This window comes from Malus sylvestris, chromosome 10 (assembly GCF_916048215.2).
Source record: "Malus sylvestris chromosome 10, drMalSylv7.2, whole genome shotgun sequence".
In the NCBI taxonomy this organism is placed as follows: Eukaryota; Viridiplantae; Streptophyta; class Magnoliopsida; order Rosales; family Rosaceae; genus Malus; species Malus sylvestris.
This window is the reverse complement of record NC_062269.1, coordinates 16,365,803-16,389,088: the sequence shown is the minus strand read 5'-3', so window position 1 is coordinate 16,389,088 and position 23,286 is coordinate 16,365,803. Positions and strand designations below refer to the sequence as shown.

The 23,286-nt window shown below is 38.3% G+C and overlaps 1 protein-coding gene across 1 annotated transcript in view; it reads right to left on the bottom strand.

Moving 5' to 3' along the window:
* The window catches only part of LOC126585518 (uncharacterized), a 44,787-nt gene extending 34,477 nt beyond the window's left edge, over nucleotides 1–10,310 (bottom strand). The window contains exon 1 of the mRNA XM_050249969.1: nucleotides 8,357–10,310. Coding sequence (XP_050105926.1) covers nucleotides 8,357–9,242 — 886 coding nt within the window. The 5' untranslated portion in view covers nucleotides 9,243–10,310. The remainder of the gene's footprint in view (nucleotides 1–8,356) is intronic.
* Nucleotides 10,311–23,286: the final 12,976 nt, after the last annotated feature.

Here is a 23,286-nt window from a genome sequence, read left to right as displayed (position 1 = left end):
TGCAACTGTATTCCTAGTGTTATATGTAGATGACATATTACTATTCGGGAATGACACTGCAGTACTTTCTTCTGTAAAAGTGTGGTTGTCCAAACCCTTCCACATGAAAGATTTGGGAGATGCATTGATGTACTTGGGATAAAGCTCTATCGTGATAGATCCAGAAAATTAATTGGATTTTCCCAATCTATGTACATAGATAAGGTGCTAAGTAGGTTCCAGATGGAACAATCTAAGAAAGGTCTTCTTCCTGTGAGACATGGAATTCACCTTTCTAAGTCCATGGAACCTAAGACTCATGAAGAGATACGGCAGATGAGTGCTATTCCTTATGCTTCCGCCATAGGAAGTCTCATGTATGCCATGATATGCACAAGGCCTTATATCGCATATGCTGTGAGCATTACTAGTCGATATCAATCTAACCCAGGATCAGGACACTGAGCAGCTGTCAAGATGGTCCTTAAGTACTTAAGAAGAACTAAGGACATGTTCCTTGTTTATGGAGGAGCAACAGAGTTGAGAGTGGAAGCCTATACAGACGCAGATTTCCAATCTGACGTCGATGATAGAAGTTCCAACTCCGGATATGTATTCACTCTGAATGGTGGGGCTGTTAGCTGGAAAAGCAAGAAACAAGATGTAATTGTTGATTCCACGACGGAGGCAGAATATGTCACTGCAGTTGAAGCTGGCAAAGAAGCGTTCTGGATGAAAAAGTTCATTACTGAACTTGGAGTGGTTCCAACCATTACATCACCAGTAACTTTGTATTGTGATAATAGTGGGGCGATAGCTCAAGCCAAAGAACCCAGGGCTCATCAAAAGAACAAGCATTTTGAGAGGTGCTTTAATATCATTAGAAGATATGCTACCGAGAGGAAAGTCAACATCCTTAAGGTTGCCTCAACCGATAATGTAGCAAATCCACTGACAAAGCCATATTTGTTTAAGTGATTGAGCTATTTGCCAATCACTTAAAAGAGGCCGGCCATAGTGAGGGAGCGGTAAGTTTTGCTTAATTGCAAGTTTGCCACTCATCTAAGAAAAGAGATATAAAAGCATCTTTATAGCTTTTACCACATTAGGGTTTTCTTGAGGCAAAGATGAGAAACATTTTTCTCTCTTTTTGTTTACATTTTTAACTTTGTTTTTATGTTTTTAAATTAGTTTTCAAGTGATTTAGCAATCCCTCCTAATCCCCGGTTTAGAACGATCCCTACTTACATCTATACTACAATTGTCAAAAACAGGGTTTAATTTGTGTGCTTATTTTATTCGCATCAAATTTTGGCGCCGTTGCCGGGGATCGAACCCGGGTCACCCGCGTGACAGGCGGGAATACAAAAATTTGATGCGAATAATATAAGCACACAAATTTAACCCTCTTTTTGACAATTGTAGTATAGATGTAAGTAGGGATCGTTCTAAACCGGGGATTAGGAGGGATTGCTAAATCACTTGAAAACTAATTTAAAAACATAAAAACAAAGTTAAAAATGTAAACAAAAGATTTTAAAACAAGAAAGTAAAAGGGGGATTTGAGTTTGGTGAAGTTGAAAATAAAAACGAATAAACTAAAAACTTAAATAGATTTTAAACAAATTTGGGTTGAATGGATAATGGAAGGCTAGCTAAGGGGTTCTTCTCCACACATGTCTTGCTTGCATACAAAATGATTTCCAATTGCATTTCAATAACTTATTAATTCTCAACGCCCCAAATTAACCGTGAATTGCACTAATTAACCCTCAGTTTTTCCACAAGTTATTGGGTTGGATGATTGCATACGACAACCCAAAACATTCCCTACAAGTTCCCTACATGAATTGCATAATAGAGATACAAGCAAGAATCATTAAGTTCTATGAAAAACATAAGCATTGACGAGGCACTCGTTACTATGATTTGCATGAAACTTATGCCAAGGATTTACTTAACACAATCGTGACTAGCGACTTTTACTACTCATGAATATAAGTTCATAACCATTTGGTGAAATTCCCTTATACTCTAGCATCATATTTATGCATGCAAACTAAGTATGCATCCCTAATCAACATACATAAACATGTTATCAATCAAATAGATAAGTAAATCGAATTCATAACTTATGAAACGCAATTAAAAGTAATCAAATCATATTGCAAGCATTAACATGGTTTCGAATCCCCCCCTAGCCAAGGGGGGTTTAGTTCCTCATTATTACAAAACAAAGATAAACAAATTTAAACATTGAAAAACAAAGGAAAGAAAGCACCTAAACGTTCCAACGATCCATGTTGGATAGCAACTGCGTCTAAGGACTTTTCTCCTTCTCTTTGCCGCAACAACAAGGTTGGAATGATGTTGAAAGGTTGGTTATTTGGAGGAATGGATGGGAAGGGGTTTAGATATGTAGGAGAGGCAAGGAAAGGCTTGGAGAATGGTTAATTTCTGGATGATTTGAATGAGGTTGATGCCATGGTATTTATAGGAAGAGGATGGACTTGTTTAACAGAAAATGTTGGTGGAATTGAGTAGGTGAGCATGGCAAAGAGTGGGAATTGTTGGTGGGTTAGGTATTGAGTCATCCACTCACATGTCATGGTTAGCTAAGCATTGCATCATCCACTCACATGTCATGGTGTGCTAAGCATTGCATCATCCACTCACATGTCATGGTGAGTTAAGCATTGCATCATTACTCAAATTTCTGGTGGAGGTGGAAGTAAAAGCCACGGCATTGATGTGTTTTGAGTGAAGTTTTGGCCAATCCTTCTAGAAATTTATCCCTTCTTGCAACTTGTATTTGTTTCACCAGATTTTTAGCATGTTCTTAGCCTCTTTTGTCTTCAAATTCGTCCATCCATCTTGCTCATATCATATGTAATCCATTACAAGCTCAAAACTGCTCCAAAATGCACCAAAATGCACTTTCTTGCTACCTTAGCCCTTTGGACCTACAAACACACGAAAATGGCTTAAAGTACTAAAATAACTAAGAACTAATAACGTAAATGCAAGAAAACTAGTTAACTAAGTCGCATAAATATGCGTCTACCAAATTCCCCCACACTTAGCTTTTGCTAGTCCTCGAGCAAAACAAAGAAACAAAACATAAGAACAAAACAAAACCTAAACCTTCCAACAATTACCTTAGGGATTTTCAATGCAACATGACATGCAAAAGATCATCATAACCACAGATTTTTTTTTTGCCTTCCCTACCCTTGAGCACATACTTAATCAAAGTCACCACATACTAGTTCACATATAACCAATTAAAACGATGTTTTGAATGTAGTAACATGCCTTAGAGAATTTGCTCAATTCCTTACAAGATACACTCTTATTTTCACTCTAATTTTCTGACTACTTACCCTACACTAGATGTATGTGAGAAGATTGATGTAAACATGAAAACGAACACTCACATATGTTTATAGCAAAGAAAGCAATTTCTGGAGTTATTAAGCATGTATAGATATGATCTCATGACTGGAATGCTACTACTTAGATGCGAGAACCAGGGACACCATATGCTCGTACCAATCCCAAACTCCACATATTGAAACACATAACACTCAAGATTGAAGTTAAGGGTTGTAACAGGGTTAGGGGTGATTGGCTAACAATGAAAGGTAAGGAAACAAACGTTTTTAAAGCATAATAAGCAAAGTAATGAAATTGATGCTTAGAATTCCCTTTGAATGCAGCAACTAACTTTAAACACAATGGGGTTATTCATTCAACTTTTTAGGGCCGATTTCAACTTCAAACAACACTTGTGAGCCTTTCCTCACTTATTTCAAACTCTTTTTCTTTTCTTTTTTTTTTTTCTTTTTCTTTTCTAACCCATGCCTTATTATTTTCTTTTGGCACACAAAACACAAAAATCTCATTCCCCCACACTTGTTTTCTGCATAAGGACAATCAAAAGGAATTCATTTTAAGTCATGCTTCATTATGCTTTAAAAACAAGGGTATGGATAGTCCTAATCTAGGCTAGGTAAGGGAAATGTGGTTTAACAAAGAAAACAGGCTAAATAAGGCTCAACGGGGTTAAACTTAAACAAATATGCACGGGATAAGCTTTTTGGCTCTAGTTCACTACACAACTTCATCTTGAATATGTGTTATGCAAATCAATGTCATGCTTTGAATGGAACGGGCATAAGTTCTAGTATTTGGAACTAAATGATGAAACGCCTTCTAAGTAGCAACCAAGCAAAGAATGATGAGATCATGCAACGACTTTAGAAAACAAAAATGCACAGATTAATAACTCTCCAAAGAACGTATTAGGCTCAAGTCTCTCAAGGTTGTAGTGTTAGTTTGAGTTCCTTCCTTCAAGCATGTTACAAAAACTGATTTTTTTTCTTTGTGATTACATGTGAATTCGTAAACTATAACTATAACCAAGCATAAATCAAGAGCATATCAAACTTCCATCCATGTTTATAACTTTCTTTAACAGTCATGCAATTAAAAACCAAATCCTCATTATTTGTGTTGGAAGGTACCCTAAGACACAAACAAACACACAAAAACAACTCTTTTTGGCTTTTTCAAAACAATTTTTTTTTCAAATTTTTGTCAAATTTTCGGATTTTTATATCAAAACATACTAACATGCTTAAAAACACACTAAAAACACTTAAAACAGCAAGAAACAACATTGTAAGTGATAGGTGAATAAAATCCCACGAAAATCATGCAACAGCAACTTGTTTACCCCCCCACACTTAAATATAACATTGTCCTCAATGTTTCAAACATAAACTCACACAAAAGCAAACAAACAAACAACGAGGAAACATGATAAACATGGCAAAGTAAAAGCAACAGAGAGGAGGGTTAAAGAACGCAAACACCTGGTTTTGGAGTCGGAAATTCCTAGGTCTTCTTTATTTCCATGGGTTGCCTCCATCACTAATGAGAACTCTAGGCATGCCAAACCTAGCAAAGATATTAGTTTTCACAAAATCTGCAACAACCTTTGAATCGTTAGTCCGGGTGGCTTTGGCTTCCACCCATTTGGAAACATAATCAACAGCTAGCAAGATATAAGTGAAACCAAAAGATGGAGGGAAAGGACCCATGAAATCTATACCCCAATGTCAGAAAACACTATAATGCAAATAAAAATAAAATAAATAAATAATAAGAAACAAAATAAAGCAATTGGACTGAAAACTTCCCTAGTTTGCAGTAAAACCAAGCGATGACCCCCCAAGCTAAAATTCTGCAATCAACTTCAAGGGTGGAAATAACCAAAAGTTCCTGCAAAGAAAAGAAATAAATCAGTTTAGTAACACAAGAAAATATAAAAAAAATTGCAAACGAAAAATTGAAAATCACGATAAAAGACAATGAATAGAACTAATAAGTGATCATTGGTCGTGCTTGTTGACTTTCCACAGCTTTCCTCTTGAACAGGGTGACACTTAGCTTTTTACTTGCAAGTGATGATTTGATGATATTGTACGGCGAAGCTTTGCTCTTTGGTGATGTTGCAGTTCCTTATTTGTTCTCCAAGCAGATGTGGCAGCTTCTCTAGTTCTTCAGCTCGGACTCCTTCCGCTGGGATGATTGTACGAGCTGCATTCTTCTCTGCTTGTTTCCTCTGCATGGCGGGCAGGCACGAGGTAGAGGTATTGGTCTGTTTCTTTCTTCAATCTTTCCAAGTGCCCACCTCTTGGTCTCTTTCTCCTTGTCCCTAGCTGAGGATGAATCAGCACGTTGTCTCCACATGCTTCGAGGTATCATCTTCACTTCCCTTATACGTGAGAGACGAAGAGGAAACATAAGATGATGAGTACTCGAGAGCAAGTGCTGGCTGGAGAAAGGACAGGGAGAAAGCATGATATGAGATACTCTTGCTTTCAACCTTCATGATATGAAATACTTTTGCTTTGGATGGGTTGTTTGCAGGGGTATCCCAGGGGATGAAAAATACAGAGTGACTTGAGAGGGTTTGTTGGAAAGCCATTTCAGAGAGGAAGAAGTGCTGAGAGGGTGTGCCTTTGCTGTGGAAGGCGAAGGTAGATACTTATGGGACTTTTCTTCACAACCGGAACTATTCCCTCACTCATTGTCGGCAGCCGGTGGATGGATGAATAGTACAAATTACGCGCTTTCTGACAAAGTTGCCCGTAATTTCCGCAAAGCAGATTCCTCATTGATATCTGGAATCGGCGCTTCGAGCTCTGAGCATCGTCGATTGTAGAGGTAGCATGTGACACGTGCGGATAAATCTGGAAAAGAAGATTTGCTCGTGGGTTGAAGCCCAGCTTTTGAGAAAGCTAGCGTGTCTTTGACTGTTGAATTTCCCTCTTCGATTTCTGAATTGGTGCTTCGACAAACTGCCCGAGATTTTCGCAAAGCAATTTGCGTGTGACAAGTGACGACACGTCTGGACAAATTGATCTTTTGAAATCCGGGGTTCGGCTCGTGGTTTCTGAGCAAGCCCAGCCTTTAAGAAATGAAACGCCTCTTTTGAGAAAAGAATCCGGCTTTTGAGAAAGGAAACTCCTCTTTTGAGAAAAGAATCAGGCGTTTGAGAACGGAGCCCCGACTCTTCGATTTGCGAGAGGACGCCTCTTCAATTTCTGAGGAGCGCCTCTTTGATTTCTTCTTTTTATAGAGGCGCTAATTTTGTTCCACAACACACTTGAGCTCCCTCCTGTAAACACTCCCTTCTTACACTTGTTTAATCTTGATCAGTCCTCCTCTCTTCTTTCTTCACCACCTCTGAAAATGTCTGGCCCTTCCGATCGTCGTTTTGACTTGAACCTTGGTGAAGAGGCAGCTCCGCCTTCAACAGACAACATATGGCGCCCATCCTTCATATCCCCTACCGGTCCCCTTACCGTGGGGGATTCGGTGATGAAAAATGATATGACAGCTGCGGTGGTGGCCCGGAACCTTGTCACCCCCAGAGATAACAGACTGCTCGCTAGACGGTCTGATGAATTGGCGGTTAAGGAGTCTCTGGCTCTTAGCGTGCAGTGTGCTGGTTCGGTGTCCAACATGGCCCAACGCCTATATGCTCGAACCCGTCACGTTGAATCGTTGGTGGCTGAAATACAGAGTCTCAAAGAGGAGATTAGAGGACTCAAGCATGAAAATAAACAATTGCACAAGCTTGCACACAATTATGCCACAAACATGAAGAGGAAAATTGACCAGCTGCAAGACACTGATGGTCAAATTTTACTTGATCACCGGAGGTTTGTGGGTTTGTTCCAACCGCATCTGCCTTCGTCTTCTGGGGCGGCACTGCGTAGTGAAGCTCCAACTGATCAACCTCCGATACCTCCTCCTTCCGTGGCCCCGCCAACTGTTGAAGCACCGCCGACTACTGAAGCACCACCTGACCAATGAATGCTATTAGTTTACACATCATTGTAAAATATTTTTACTTTTATGTTTTTTTTTTTTTTTTTTAATTATTTTTATTTTTTTAATTTATTTTTATTTATTTTTTTTTTAGGTGTGTTTTTTTTTTTTTTAAAAAAATTTAAAATATTTAAATTAATTTAAAAAAAAAAAAAAAAAAAAAAAAAAAAAAAAAAAAAACTTTGTTTAACCTTCCCCCACACTTAAACTAAATAACACAAACTCACAGAAATCAACCAAATAACACAACTAACTGAACAAAACAAAATGAAAGCAGTAAAGATAAGGGTGTAAGAATGCAAATCTGATTTGGTTAGCGACTCCAAAGTCTCCCTTCGTTGAATGCTTGGGTTGCCTCCCAAGAAGCGCTTGATTTAACGTCTTTAGCCGGACGAATCTTTCCTTTAAACTCCACTCGGCTCCAAAGCATGGAATTTATCTTTTAATGGGAGGTGATACTTGAAATGATTCGGCAATGGTTTAAATTCAAGAGTGGGTGCCTGAATCATCAAAATCAGAAACATGTTAGTATAAATTAAAATTAAAATTGGAGAAGATGGCTTACTTTCTTTTTCCGACACAAACTCAATGACAAACACCACATTTTTGAACATTTCCGGGACTTTGAACTTAGCCAGGTTTACTATGATGGTTGTGGCTTGTCCCGTGTCATCAAACTCAACTGCTTTGGGCTTGATTGTCTCATGCACAGCCTCTTGGATGTATTCTTGATATGCTTCAACCACTTCATTCTCTTGAATCCCTTTTCTTGGTGTGCAAGGTTCTTTGAACGTTTCAATACCATCGGGAACTTGTTTTGGTGCACCAAGAATTGGGATATCACTTTGCACCTTTGGAAGAGCTTCCACAATGTCTTTTTCACTCTCTTTGATATTTGGAATCAAAAACCTACAAGGAAAAATGACATTTGGTGGAATAATGTTAGAATGAAGTGGATTTAAAACTTCCTCACCTGAGTTGGATGACATAGGGATTTGAGGAGCTTGCAGCAAGAATTCTTCTAAATTGCCCAGGTCGTCCTCCTCCTCTTCTGCTTGCAGCAGCAATGCATCCATGTTCGGGCTGTGTTTGGATAGTTCTGGGACAGCTTCATCCTTCATGTCACCTTCCAAAGTGATAGCATCGTGGATTTCAAAATCTTCCTTCGAATTTTCAACAATTGAGCTGGAGAGTTCACTTTGCTCTTGAATTTGTACCATGAATTCCATAATCTCTCCCATTTGACTCATCAATTTATCCAACTTCTTGTCTTGATTTTGTTGGTCCTGCGTCAAAGAGGTTAGTACTTGAAGAATTTGATCACTATCCATGGACATACTTGAATTTGATTGGAATTGTTGTGGGGTATGCGGTGGTGGTTGCATAGGCGTTAAATAAAACTCCTCAGATTGCTGCCAATATCCATCTTGTTGAGCCTCCTTGGCTTGATTTTGTGAGCCCTGCACCAAAGAATTTAATTCATTAAGAATTTGATTATAATTTATTGACGAACCTGAGTTTGATTGAGCATATTGCATAGGTTTTGAATAGAAATCCTCCTCTTGCTGCCAATATCCCTCTTGTTGGAATTGTTGAGGTTCCCCCCACATATAATTTGAATGATCTCTCCAAGCCGAATTGTAAGCGTTGGAAAACATGTTGTTGCTTGGTTGATCATAGCCTTGATAACCCCAAGCATCTTCGTTCACAGTGAATTGAGGATGTTGATATCCTTGCCCATAGGGCACATCAAATGTAGGGACACTTGGCATTGTGGTCCGTTCGGCATTATGAGGCAATTGAGCAGTGAGCTGTGCCAATTGAGCTTGAATGGTCGCAAGTGCCATGTCTTGCTCCATTTGTACCTAAAATCAAAGAAAGAAAAATAACTCAAATATCAAAAGTAACACAAAACAAGGAAAACAAAACTAAGTCAGAAACTAAAACAAAAACAAACTAAACAAAAAGAAAAGAACCAAGGGATTAGCAAAGTTGCTAATCCCCGGCAACGGCGCCAAAATTTTGATGCGAAATATATAAGCACACAAATTTAACCCTCTTTTTGACAATTGTAGCAAAGTATGTAAGTAGGGATCGTTCTAAACCGGGGATTAGGAGGGATTGCTAAATCACTTGAAAACTAATTTAAAAACATAAAAACAAAGTTAAAAATGTAAACAAAAGATTTTAAAACAAGAAAGTAAAAGGGGGATTTGAGTTTGGTGAAGTTGAAAGTAAAAACGAATAAACTAAAAACTTAAATAGATTTTAAACAAATTTGGGTTGAATGGATAATGGAAGGCTAGCTAAGGGGTTCTTCTCCACACATGTCTTGCTTGCATACAAAATGATTTCCAATTGCATTTCAATAACTTATTAATTCTCAACGCCCCAAATTAACCGTGAATTGCACTAATTAACCCTCAGTTTTTCCACAAGTTATTGGGTTGGATGATTGCATACGACAACCCAAAACATTCCCTACAAGTTCCCTACATGAATTGCATAATAGAGATACAAGCAAGAATCATTAAGTTCTATGAAAAACATAAGCATTGACGAGGCACTCGTTACTATGATTTGCATGAAACTTATGCCAAGGATTTACTTAACACAATCGTGACTAGCGACTTTTACTACTCATGAATATAAGTTCATAACGATTAGGTGAAATTCCCTTATACTCTAGCATCATATTTATGCATGCAAACTAAGTATGCATCCCTAATCAACATACATAAACATGTTATCAATCAAATAGATAAGTAAATCGAATTCATAACTTATGAAACGCAATTAAAAGTAATCAAATCATATTGCAAGCATTAACATGGTTTCGAATCCCCCCCTAGCCAAGGGGGGGTTTAGTTCCTCATTATTACAAAACAAAGATAAACAAATTTAAACATTGAAAAAAAAAGGAAAGAAAGCACCTAAACGTTCCAACGATCCATGTTGGATAGCAAGTGCGTCTAAGGACTTTTCTCCTTCTCTTTGCCGCAACAACAAGGTTGGAATGATGTTGAAGGGTTGGTTATTTGGAGGAATGGATGGGAAGGGGTTTAGATATGTAGGAGAGGCAAAGAAAGGCTTGGAGAATGGTTAATTTCTGGATGATTTGAATGAGGTTGATGCCATGGTATTTATAGGAAGAGGATGGACTTGTTTAACACAAAATGTTGGTGGAATTGAGTAGGTGAGCATGGCAAAGAGTGGGAATTGTTGGTGGGTTAGGTATTGAGTCATCCACTCACATGTCATGGTTAGCTAAGCATTGCATCATCCACTCACATGTCATGGTGAGCTAAGCATTGCATCATCCACTCACATGTCATGGTGAGTTAAGCATTGCATCATTACTCAAATTTCTGGTGGAGGTGGAAGTAAAAGCCACGGCATTGATGTGTTTTGAGTGAAGTTTTGGCCAATCCTTCTAGAAATTTATCCCTTCTTGCAACTTGTATTTGTTTCACCAGATTTTTAGCATGTTCTTAGCCTCTTTTGTCGTCAAATTCGTCCATCCATCTTGCTCATATCATATGTAATCAATTCCAAGCTCAAAACTGCTCCAAAATGCACCAAAATGCACTTTCTTGCTACCTTAGCCCTTTGGACCTACAAACACACGAAAATGGCTTAAAGTACTAAAATAACTAAGAACTAATAACGTAAATGCAAGAAAACTAGTTAACTAAGTCGCATAAATATGCGTCTATCATGTGTCAAGTTAATTTTCACATCACCGAAACTCTCCCCTTTCTCTCTTGAAACTCCCTTCTTCTTTTTCTCCTTCGCTGCCATCAGGCAGCTTTAATCAATAATTTTTTTTCCTTTGCTGCCATTTGGCAGCCCTTCTATCTTCTTTTTTTCCTCTTTTCCTTAAAGCATAAAATAATTTATCCACTACCATATAAAGAAAGGAAATTATAGATTCATGCATGGTTGCCAACTATATATAAAATTCTTTAAAAAAATAAATCTTGAAATTACTACGTGAAATTACTTAGTTTTCGCTTTGCAAAAACTACGACACTACTTACTGTCACATAACATTACTTTGATATCTAAATTGGACCCGCTCAGATACTTGATGTCAAAACCAGTGCCATCTAGTCATCTTGCAAAATGGTCTTTGCTACTATCGAAATTTGAAATCAAATATGTCTCTCAAAAAAGCTATAAAGGGACAAGCACTAGCTGATTTCTTAGCAGCTCATCCTGTTCCCGACAACATGGAGTTACCGAGCGATTTGTCGGATGAAGAAGTATTCTCGACATACATTTCTCAATGCAACTTTACTTTGACGGAGAGGTAAGAAAAAAGGCACGGGGGCAGGTATCGTGTTCATCACACCATGTGGAGGCCTAATCCCGTATTCATTTTCGCTCATGGAGTTATGTTCAAACAATGTGGCAAAATACGAAGCACTCATCATTGGACTTGAAATTGCACTCGAACTGCATGTTAATTGCCATCAAGTTTATGGTGATCCACAATTAATCATCAAGCAAATGAATGGTCAATATGCGGTGAAAAATGAAAACCAAACCTTGTATCATGAAAGAGCAAAACACTTGGTGTCACAATTCCAAGAAATCAACATTGTGTTGGAAGTATGCCCACAAAGCCACTCATTTGATGTAATAGCTTTTTGGAATACTTAATGTATTAAACTTTTATATGTTTAATGAAGGGCAAATCTTATTGTTAATCACTATTTATTGTATCATGTGTTTAAGCAATAAGAGAATCCAAGGAATGTATTTGTTCTACGAGATAAGTGATCTAAGTGAGTTAGATTATCGAGACCTTTCTCTTATGTTCATTCCTAAAACATTCCTAGCCATAGGATTGCCAATTGGGCATTGACAATCCGTTAAGGTTAGTATGTGTTGTGTTGACTCAAGCGTGAGTATGACTAGTCTCAAGTCATTTGGTGTTGGACACTAAGACAAACACATAGGTGCTCGAAAGAGTAATCGAGTACACTGAACTACGATCAAAAGAGAGTTCGAACATACATGTCATGTATGAACTCTAAAGTTACAATATGCAAAGTAGTCCTTTGACCTGAGGCATCATCGATGTCTAATGGTTAGGTCCTTGATCTTTGATCCTGTCAACGGCATTCCTTTGGAGTGTCCACGGCATTGTTGGGGTCAAGCTATCTAGTCATGTAGGCATATGAATGCACAACAAGGGATCTCTAACCTTCCTTGGTGGAGGGAGAATACTCTAAGATATGATTCTAAAGTCTTTGGCCAAAGCAAATGAATATGACTTAGGAAGTTTGTTCCAAATCATATTCATGGGAATCATATAGGAAAGTATCACATTGGATAGTAGACATGAAACAAACTATCACGTAAACAATGTGATTAAGAGTATTGTATTAGAGAAGGACCGTATTGCATTGTAGTTGTAACTGGATAGGTTCTCCAACCAATTCTACTTAGCTTGGGTAACCATGACATACTGCTAGGTGTCACTCATGGTTTGTGGAAGCCCAAATGATTAGGTAACACTAATCATTAAAGGGAGAATTGAAATGTGGTTTCAATTCACAAATCGATAGTTAAGAGTAACATCGCCCACTGCCTCGCTAATTGGAACCTAATGGATCGTACACCGAGTAAGGATGTATGTGAAGAAATCAAATGAAATGGATAAGCAATTAAATGGTTTAATTGAAGAATGGTCAAAGATTAATTAATTAGTTAATTAATTATACGAAAGGTTCGTATTGGGCTTATATGTTGGTTTTGGGTTTCGGGGCCCAAAAGCGTTTTGGTCCACAAGGCCCATTATGTTTAAGTTGTATGACAACTAAAACAAAATGGGCAAATTAGCCCAATAACAAAGGATGGCCGGCCATTAGGGTGAATGGGCAAAGTTTGCTTTATTACAAGTTTGCCACTCACCAAAGAAAAGGTTATAAAAGCAACTTTATAGCTATTTTCTAATTAGGGTTTTTCTTGTTGAAATTGGGTGAAACATTTTCTCCATTTTCTTCTAAGGAGGCCGGCCACTAAGGGGAGGGACATCTAGCAATCTCTTCTTCCCTTAGTCATCCAATTCATCTTCACAAGATACAACCTTGGTGAAGAGACTTAGAGACATCAAGCTTTTGGTGTTTTGGAGAACAAATCCTTTTTCCTCAAATCATCAAAGGAACACTAAAGGGAGGAAAACACAAGGAGGATTCAAGGAGCTTGGAGGTGACTTGAAGGCCCTCCACTTGGGTGAATCCCTTGTGTAAACAAGGATGAGCTTCAAGGGTAAAGAATCACTAAATCTTTACTTCTCTTTAATGTTGTTAAAGAGTTTATTTTGGTTCACCATATACTAGGCTTTGAAAGTCATGGGTTTTATGAATTGTTTTTGGATGCATGCCTACTTTAAAGTGTTAATAGCTTGCATGTGTATTCAAATATTCATACTTGTTCTTGGCTAGGACAAAATTTTTCCTTCAAGTGGTATCAGAGCCTAGGCCTAGTGTATGGTGAATCCTTTTGGGTTTTGTGATGTTCATATTTTGTGATTTAAATGTTGTAAATGTTACAAGCTTTGTTCTTGCTTTTGAATATATAAATTTTGCTAGAAAATTTAGCATCTCAAATGTTGTAGATGTATTTCATTTAAGCATGAATATTGGAACTAAAATTTGGTGCCATGTGTTTTGGGAAATTCGGCCAAATCCTTAGGGTGACTTTTTGGGTTCATGTTTGTCTTGTTAAAATGGTTTTAAGGTGACTTTTGGAACCCCTAAGTACCCTAGGATATTAGCCCTCTTTTAAGAGGTGAAAAATTGAGTTTTGGTGAATGAAAACATCCATGGAGCTATTATGAGTTTTCATGGTGTTCTTCAAATGTTCTTGAAGTTCTTGCCAAGAACAAAAAGGTTTGAAGTTTTGATTCTAAAGTTTTATGTTTTTCATAAAGTTTTGGTTTAATTTTGATGGGTGATGGATATTGGTGAAGCATTAAAATTGGATTTAATGTTTGTCAAAACTCATAAATGTTTTACAAAACATTTTCTTACAAACCATCAATTTCACATCACCCACCAAAATCAACTTGCATATTGCACATGCATGCACAACTTGCATAAAACCCTTTCACACTCATTCACACCTCTAAAAACCGGCCACCCCCTAGTGGGGGTACTTTTGGGGTCTTTTATGCAATTACATAAAGTTTTGATACTTTTGTGTATTTGCACTTTGGCCCAAAAGTTTACGTTTTTACGTTAAGGCCCTAAAACGCTAAAGGACAAATTGTTTTGATCCTTTAATGATGTTTTTACATTAATGAAATTTTGGGTTCTAGTTGAAATTACATGAAGTTGTGGACTTTCGTGTTTTTCAAAGTGACCCCAAAAGTTTTTGTATTTGCATTATGGCCCAAATGTTGTGGTCATAGTTTCCTTTTGGCCCAAATAAAATGAGAACAAAAATTGTTTTGTCTCTTTAATGAGAATTGGATTTTCATTCTATTTAGTTCCATTTAAATCAATTCTATGGATCCAAAAACCAATTGTTTAAAGTTGTTTTCTTAGTTAATATGATTGATTAAGAAAAGGGTGATTATGAACCAAAGGCCACGATAATTGAGCTATGTGATTGGCCGATATACATTATGAATGTTTGGGTTTTAGTAGTGTAGATTTGAATGTAATTTGATTAATTCAATTTGTTGTAAATGGACATAAGTCCATCATTTGATTTATGTTGTAAAAGGGCATAAGCCCTTATTATTATTTCATGTATTCCTTTTTGTTTATATGTATGCAAAATGGAATAGTTGGGTCCAACGCCGAATAGGAAATAACGGTTTAATTGGATTAAACGCGTAACTAAAATCAACAACTATCTACCTTAAACCCAAGGTCCAACACAAGGCTCGTGTTGGATCAAATCAATCGGTTCATAATCATCCTAAAACCTAATATAACTATATGGTCCATATGAGGATGCAATGCATTCGTTAGTAGTTCCATATAGTCTCGCTTGTTTCAACGAAACAGTGGGAGTATTATATGCTACTAATTCATATTAACTTGGACCAATAGTTGTGATAGGCCCAAGTTCTTTTAATGTGATTAAAATGTTTTGATGTAGCCCAAAACTACTCCCTCAACAACCGAATATTAAGTTGATAAGCGAGAGATGCTTTGAACATCTCTTCGTAGGCCTTCCACCGTGGTGGGCTTCAATCGTTTGTGACTCATACACCGTATTCGTCCAGTTCTGGGGTATGCAAAGTATGTGCTTACATTCAGGAGAAGCCCATAAACATATGATGAAGTGAAAGTAGGCAACGAGTATGGCCAATATGGAGTTCTTCTGAGGTCAGTCTTGAACCCCTACTTGAACTAGCATGGTGGGAATAACTTAACTAAGTGCAATGGTGCCAATATGGAGTTCTTCTGAGGCATCATTCTCTAGAGGCCAAAATAGATGGGTAATTACAAAAGTTGTAAATGGATAATGCGTTATCCTCTCATCATTATTTTTGCTAGCCAATATGGAGTTCTTCTGAGGTGGGCTTGGTAATGGTGAGTCTCCCATAACCCGCTAAGAGTTCAATATAACTCTCGAATTCTATTGAGGGATGTGGAATTTGCCAAAAATAGTGGGTGGTACTATTTGATTCAAAGACCCAATCAAATAGTTTTAAACAAACAATCTAATACGATTTCTGTTATGTTATGTAGTGAACGACATGCCTAAAATTATACCCACCATTATACTTGACAAAAGGGGCCTTAAGGGCCAACGTTTCCTTGCTTGGTATCGCCACATTGAGAATGTCTCAAAGGTGAAAGACATATTGTATGTGCTTAAGCAATCCCCTCCTCATGTACCTCCTACGAAATTAGCTTCAAAGGAGGAGTGTCAAAATTATGTTAGACACTATGAGGATGACTTACAAGCCAAATGCTTAATCCTCACTTCACTTAGTGAGGAGCTTATGAAGCTACATAAGCACATGGACACTTCTTGTGCCATGGTTGAAAGTTTGCATAAGATGCATGACATTGAGACTAGTAATGTACGATTCTCAAATGTTTGTAGTCTAATGAATGCCAAGATGGCAAAGGGGACATCGGTCCATGAACATGGACAAAAGATGGAAAAGATATTTAAAAATCTTAAAAGTTTAGGAACTTCCATCGATGGGAAAATGGCCCAAGAGTTTTTCCTTGCATCTCTCTCGGATGATTTCACTAAGTTTATTATAAACTATAAAGTGAATAGATTCGATCATTCTTTGAAAGAGATGATCGACATGTGCTGTAAATTTGAAAAAGGTTTCAAAAGGGACAGTGGGAGTGAGAATGCAATGATGAGGAAAAGGTTGCATAAGAAGAAGGCAAAGAAATCCAAAGGAACATGCTTTCATTGTGGAAAGGATGAACGTTGGAAGAAGAAATACAGGGTGCGCATTGCGAGCCTTATGACACGAACTTTTGAAGAGACTATTTCTGTCATAGAGAGTGCTTTTACAGTGAGCTCCAATTCCTGGATATTTGATTCAGGCGCTAGTCAACATATCTGCAATACGTTGCAGGGACTAGCTGGGAGCAGGACACTGCGCAATGAGGAGATGGTTGTGCGAGTTGGGAACGGCACTAAAATCTCTGCAAAAGCAATAGGCACCTACATGCTTAACCTACCCTCTGGGGAAGTCCTGGAACTTAAAAATTGTTTATATTTTCCTTCATGTATAAAGAATTTGATTTCTATCTCTAAGCTTTTACGAGATGGGCACTCAGTATTGTTTGACAAAATGAGTTGCACTTTATACTTGAACGGTCGTATTATCTCTCATGGTAATATGATAGAGGGACTTTTTCACCTAGAGACGAATAGTGGGATGCACTGTATTGAGAGCGGGAATACCTCAAAACCCAAAAGGGCTAGAGAAGAAGTTAACCAAGAAAAGATGTGGCATCTTAAACTTGGACATGTGAACCTTGATAAGATTCGCAAGATGTCGAAAGACGGATATATTCGCCCATTAGGTAATGACCAAATGGGTACTTGTGAATGTTGCTTGAAAGGTAAGATGACCAAATCTCCATTTACTGGAAAAGGAGAACGTGCCACTGAAATTCTAGGGTTAATCCACACTGACGTATGTGGACCTATGTCTACTACGTCGAGAGGAGGCTTCTCCTACTATATCACATTCACCGACGATCACTCTCGGTTTGGCTATGTGTATCTTATGAAGTACAAGTCAGAATCCTTTGAAAGGTTCAAAGAATTCAAGAATGAAGTTGAGAAGCAAACTGGGAAACAGATAAAGACCCTAAGATCAGATCGAGGGGGTGAATATCTAAGTAACGAGTTCCTAGATTATCTCAAAGAGTGTGGAATAGTATCACAGTGGACTCCACCAGGAACTCCTCAGCATAACGGAGTTTCTGAACGGAGAAATCGAACCTTGATGAACATGGTTCGTTCTATGATGAGTTCTGCTAATCTACCAGTATCATTCTGGGGATACGCTCTATATACAGCAGCTTACTTGCTTAATAGAGTACCTTCCAAGTCAGTTTCACAAACGCCATATAAGATATGGCATGGCAAAAGCACAAATCTTAATCATATTAGGATTTGGGGTTGTCCGGCTTACGTTAAAAGGCTTGAAGCTGACAAGCTTGAAGCAAGATCTGTTAAGTGCTATTTTGTGGGGTATTCCAAACAGACTTTGGGGTACGAATTCTATAACCCTGACGACAAGAAAGTCTTTGTCGCCAGAACTGCTATATTCCTTGAAGATGAATTCGTTCTCAATGGAAGTAGTGAGAAAACGATAGAATTGAAAGAAATTAATGAGATTAATGATGAACCACAAACCAGCACTCAACAAGATGACAACCCTGTTCCTGAACCCCTAGCTCCACGTAGATCTGAACGGGTTAGTAAGCCACCTAAGAGGTATGGCTTAGACAATGACTTTGATGAATTGTACCTTCTAGGTGACAATGAAACAAAGGAGGACCCTAGAGACTACACTGAAGCAATGTCCGACATTGATTCAAAGAGATGGCAAGAGGCCATGAAATCCGAGATGGATTCCATGTATCAAAATCAGGTCTGGACTCTTGTAGACCCTCCAGAAGGTATTGTACCTGTTGGAAATAAATGGGTCTTCAAGAGGAAGATAGGCGTTGATGGGAACGTGGAGACTTATAAGGCTAGACTAGTAGCCAAGGGTTACAGGCAAAGAGAAGGGATTGACTATGAAGAAACTTTCTCTCCTGTAGCCATGATTAAGTCCATTCGGATTTTGCTTGCTATAGTTGCGTACCATGATTATGAGATATGGCAAATGGACGTGAAGACGGCCTTTCTGAACGGCTACCTAGAGGAAGAGCTCTATATGACTCAACCCGAGGGTTTCGTGTCCAAGTCTGAAAAGACTAAGGTATGCAAGCTTCAAAGGTCCATTTATGGACTTAAGCAAGCCTCTAGGAGCTGGAACATTCGTTTCGACAATGAGATCAAAACGTTTGGTTTTACTCAAAAACGAAGACGACAATTGTGTTTATCAAAAGGTCGTTGGGGATGCAGTTGTATTCCTAGTGTTATATGTAGATGACATATTACTATTCGGGAATGACACTGCAGTACTTTCTTCTGTAAAAGTGTGGTTGTCCAAAACCTTCCACATGAAAGATTTGGGAGATGCATCTTATGTACTTGGGATAAAGCTCTATTGTGATAGATCCAGAAAATTAATTGGATTATCCCAATCTATGTACATTGATAAGGTGCTAAGTAGGTTCCAGATGGAACAATCTAAGAAAGGTTTTCTTCCTGTTGGACATGGAATTCACCTTTCTAAATCCATGGACCTAAAACTCCTGAAGAGATACGGCAAATGAGTTGTATTCCTTATGCTTCAGCCATAGGAAGTATCATGTATGCCATGATATGCACAAGGCCAGATATTGCATATGTTGTGAGCATTACTAGTCGATATCAATCTAACCCAGGATCAGAACACTGGGGAGCTGTCAAGACGGTCCTTAAGTACTTAAGAAGAACTAAGGACATGTTCCTCGTGTATGGAGGAGCATCAGAGTTGCGAGTGGAAGGCTATACAGACGCAGATTTCCAATCTGACGTCGATGATAGAAGTTCCAACTCCGGATATGTATTCACTCTGAATGGTGGGGCTGTCAGTTGGAAGAGCAAGAAACAAAGTGTAATTGCTGATTCCACAACAGAGGCTGAATATGTCGCTGCAGCTGAAGCCGGTAAAGAAGCGTTATGGATGAAGAAGTTCATCACTGAACTTGGGGTGGTTCCAACCATTACATCACCAGTAACTTTGTACTGTGATAATAGTGGGGCGATAGCTCAAGCCAAGGAACCCAGGGCACATCAAAAGAACAAGCATATTGACAGACGCTTCAATATCATTAGAAGATATGCTGCCGAGGGGAAAATCAACATCCTCAAAGTTGCTTCAGCCGATAACGTAGCAGATCCACTGACAAAGCCAATGTCTCAGATCCAGCTTGACCGTCATATGGAAAAGATGGGTATTAGATACATGGGAAGGTGGCTTTGAGTGCAAGTGGGAGATTGTTGGAAGTATGCCCACAAAGCCACTCATTTGATGTAATAGCTTTTTGGAATACTTAATGTATTAAACTTTTATATGTTTAATGAAGGGCAAATCTTATTGTTAATCACTATTTATTGTATCATGTGTTTAAGCAATAAGAGAATCCAAGGAATGTATTTGTTCTACGAGATAAGTGATATAAGTGAGTTAGATTATCGAGACCTTTCTCTTATGTTCATTCCTAAAACGTTCCTAGCCATAGGATTGCCAATTGGGCATTGACAATCCGCTAAGGTTAGTATGTGTTGTGTTGACTCAAGCGTGAGTATGACTAGTCTCAAGTCATTTGGTGTTGGACACTAAGACAAACACATAGGTGCTCGAAAGAGTAATCGAGTACACTGAACTACGATCAAAAGAGAGTTCGAACATACATGTCATGTATGAACTCTAAAGTTACAATATGCAAAGTAGTCCTTTGACCTGAGGCATCATCGATGTCTAATGGTTAGGTCCTTGATCTTTGATCCTGTCAACGGCATTCCTTTGGAGTGTCCACGGCATTGTTGGGGTCAAGCTATCTAGTCATGTAGGCATATGAATGCACAACAAGGGATCTCTAACCTTCCTTGGTGGAGGGAGAATACTCTAAGATATGATTCTAAAGTCTTTGGCCAAAGCAAATGAATATGACTTAGGAAGTTTGTTCCAAATCATATTCATGGGAATCATATAGGAAAGTATCACATTGGATAGTAGACATGAAACAAACTATCACGTAAACAATGTGATTAAGAGTATTGTATTAGAGAAGGACCGTATTGCATTGTAGTTGTAACTGGATAGGTTCTCCAACCAATTCTACTTAGCTTGGGTAACCATGACATACTGCTAGGTGTCACTCATGGTTTGTGGAAGCCCAAATGATTAGGTAACACTAATCATTAAAGGGAGAATTGAAATGTGGTTTCAATTCACAAATCGATAGTTAAGAGTAACATCGCCCACTGCCTCGCTAATTGGAACCTAATGGATCGTACACCGAGTAAGGATGTATGTGAAGAAATCAAATGAAATGGATAAGCAATTAAATGGTTTAATTGAAGAATGGTCAAAGATTAATTAATTAGTTAATTAATTATACGAAAGGTTCGTATTGGGCTTATATGTTGGTTTTGGGTTTCGGGGCCCAAAAGCGTTTTGGTCCACAAGGCCCATTATGTTTAAGTTGTATGACAACTAAAACAAAATGGGCAAATTAGCCCAATAACAAAGGATGGCCAGCCATTAGGGTGAATGGACAAAGTTTGCTTTATTACAAGTTTGCCACTCACCAAAGAAAAGGTTATAAAAGCAACTTTATAGCTATTTTCTAATTAGGGTTTTTCTTGTTGAAATTGGGTGAAACATTTTCTCCATTTTCTTCTAAGGAGGCCGGCCACTAAGGGGAGGGACATCTAGCAATCTCTTCTTCCCTTAGTCATCCAATTCATCTTCACAAGATACAACCTTGGTGAAGAGACTTAGAGACATCAAGCTTTTGGTGTTTTGGAGAACAAATCCTTTTTTCCTCAAATCATCAAAGGAGCACTAAAGGGAGGAAAACACAAGGAGGATTCAAGGAGCTTGGAGGTGACTTGAAGGCCCTCCACTTGGGTGAATCCCTTGTGTAAACAAGGATGAGCTTCAAGGGTAAAGAATCACTAAATCTTTACTTCTCTTTAATGTTGTTAAAGAGTTTATTTTGGTTCACCATATACTAGGCTTTGAAAGTCATGGGTTTTATGAATTGTTTTTGGATGCATGCCTACTTTAAAGTGTTAATAGCTTGCATGTGTATTCAAATATTCATACTTGTTCTTGGCTAGGACAAAATTTTTCCTTCACATTGCTCACATTCCAAGGTCTGAAAATAACAAAGTCGATGCATTGGCAAAGCTAGCGGCATCTTTAACTCTCCCTAAGGAACGAGAAGTTAAAATTACAGTTGGAGAACGACATTTACTTCGTTTAACATTAGAGCGGATTGAAGAAAACCATGAAGTCAATGTGGTTATAGTCCTGGAAGTAGATGAATGTTCATATTGGCGGCAATCTTTGATTGACTACCTTCAATATCGAAAACTACCAACTAATCCCAGGGGAAAAGTTGATGTACGAAGAAGGGCCAACCGATTTGTGTATCAGAATGACACACTACAAAAGGTCTTTTGACGGAATATTGCTCAGGTGTTTATAAAAAAAAAGAAGCAGCCCATGCTCTCTCCGAAATTCATGCTATATTTGTGGAGCCCATCAATCTAGACCTAAGCTTGCAACTCAATTGAAAAAACTTGGGTATAACTGGCCTACAATGGTTCAAGATGCAATGAAACATGTGAAGTCATGTCGAGCATGTCAAAAACATGGAGACTTCAAGCACCAAAATCCATTGCCCCTTCATCCAACCATTTTGTCCTGGCCATTCAATGCATGGGGTTTATATGTGATAGGCATGATAACCCCAAAATCGTCCTTCCAGCATTAGTACATTTTAGCAGGCACGGACTATTTCTTAAAGTGGGCTCAGGCAATACCGTTGAAAGAAGTGAAAACGGAATATGTTACAAATTTCATAAAGAAAAACATAATATATCGCTACGGAGTCCCGTCCAAAATAATCTAAGACAATGCTTTCTATTTCAAGTGTAGGGCCATGGCCAATCTTTGCAAAAAGTACAACATTCAACAAGCCTTCTCCGCAAGTTACAACCCAACTGCTAATGGTCAAACAGAGGCTTTCAACAAAGTGTTGTGCAATATCCTAAAAAAAATGGTGGCAAAGAACAAAAGAGACTGGCACAAACGCCTTCTCGAAGCATTATGGCCCTATAAGACCACCGTCCGTACATGGATCAGATGTACTCCGTATAGTTTGGTGTATGGATCAGAAGTTGTGCTACCTTTGGAAATTCAACTACCTTCCTTAAGGGTAGCCACACAACTGACAAATCTTGAAGAAAATATAAAAATTAGGCTAGTGAAACTTGAAGCACTTGATGAAAAATGACTTGGAGTGCAACAAAGACTCAAAGTCTATCAAGCTCAAGTGGCAGGTGCATTCAACAAAAAGGTTAAGTTTAGATCGTTCTCTGTAGGAGATTTAGTCGTAATTGTCCGAAGGCCCGTCGTCATCATTAGAAAGATGCAAGGAAAATTTAAAGCCAAATGGGAAGGACCGTATGTTGTTACCAAAGTCTTCACCAAAGGTGCCTACGAACTATCTAACACCAATGGGAAATGCATATACCCATGCGTCAACGAAAAGGTCATGA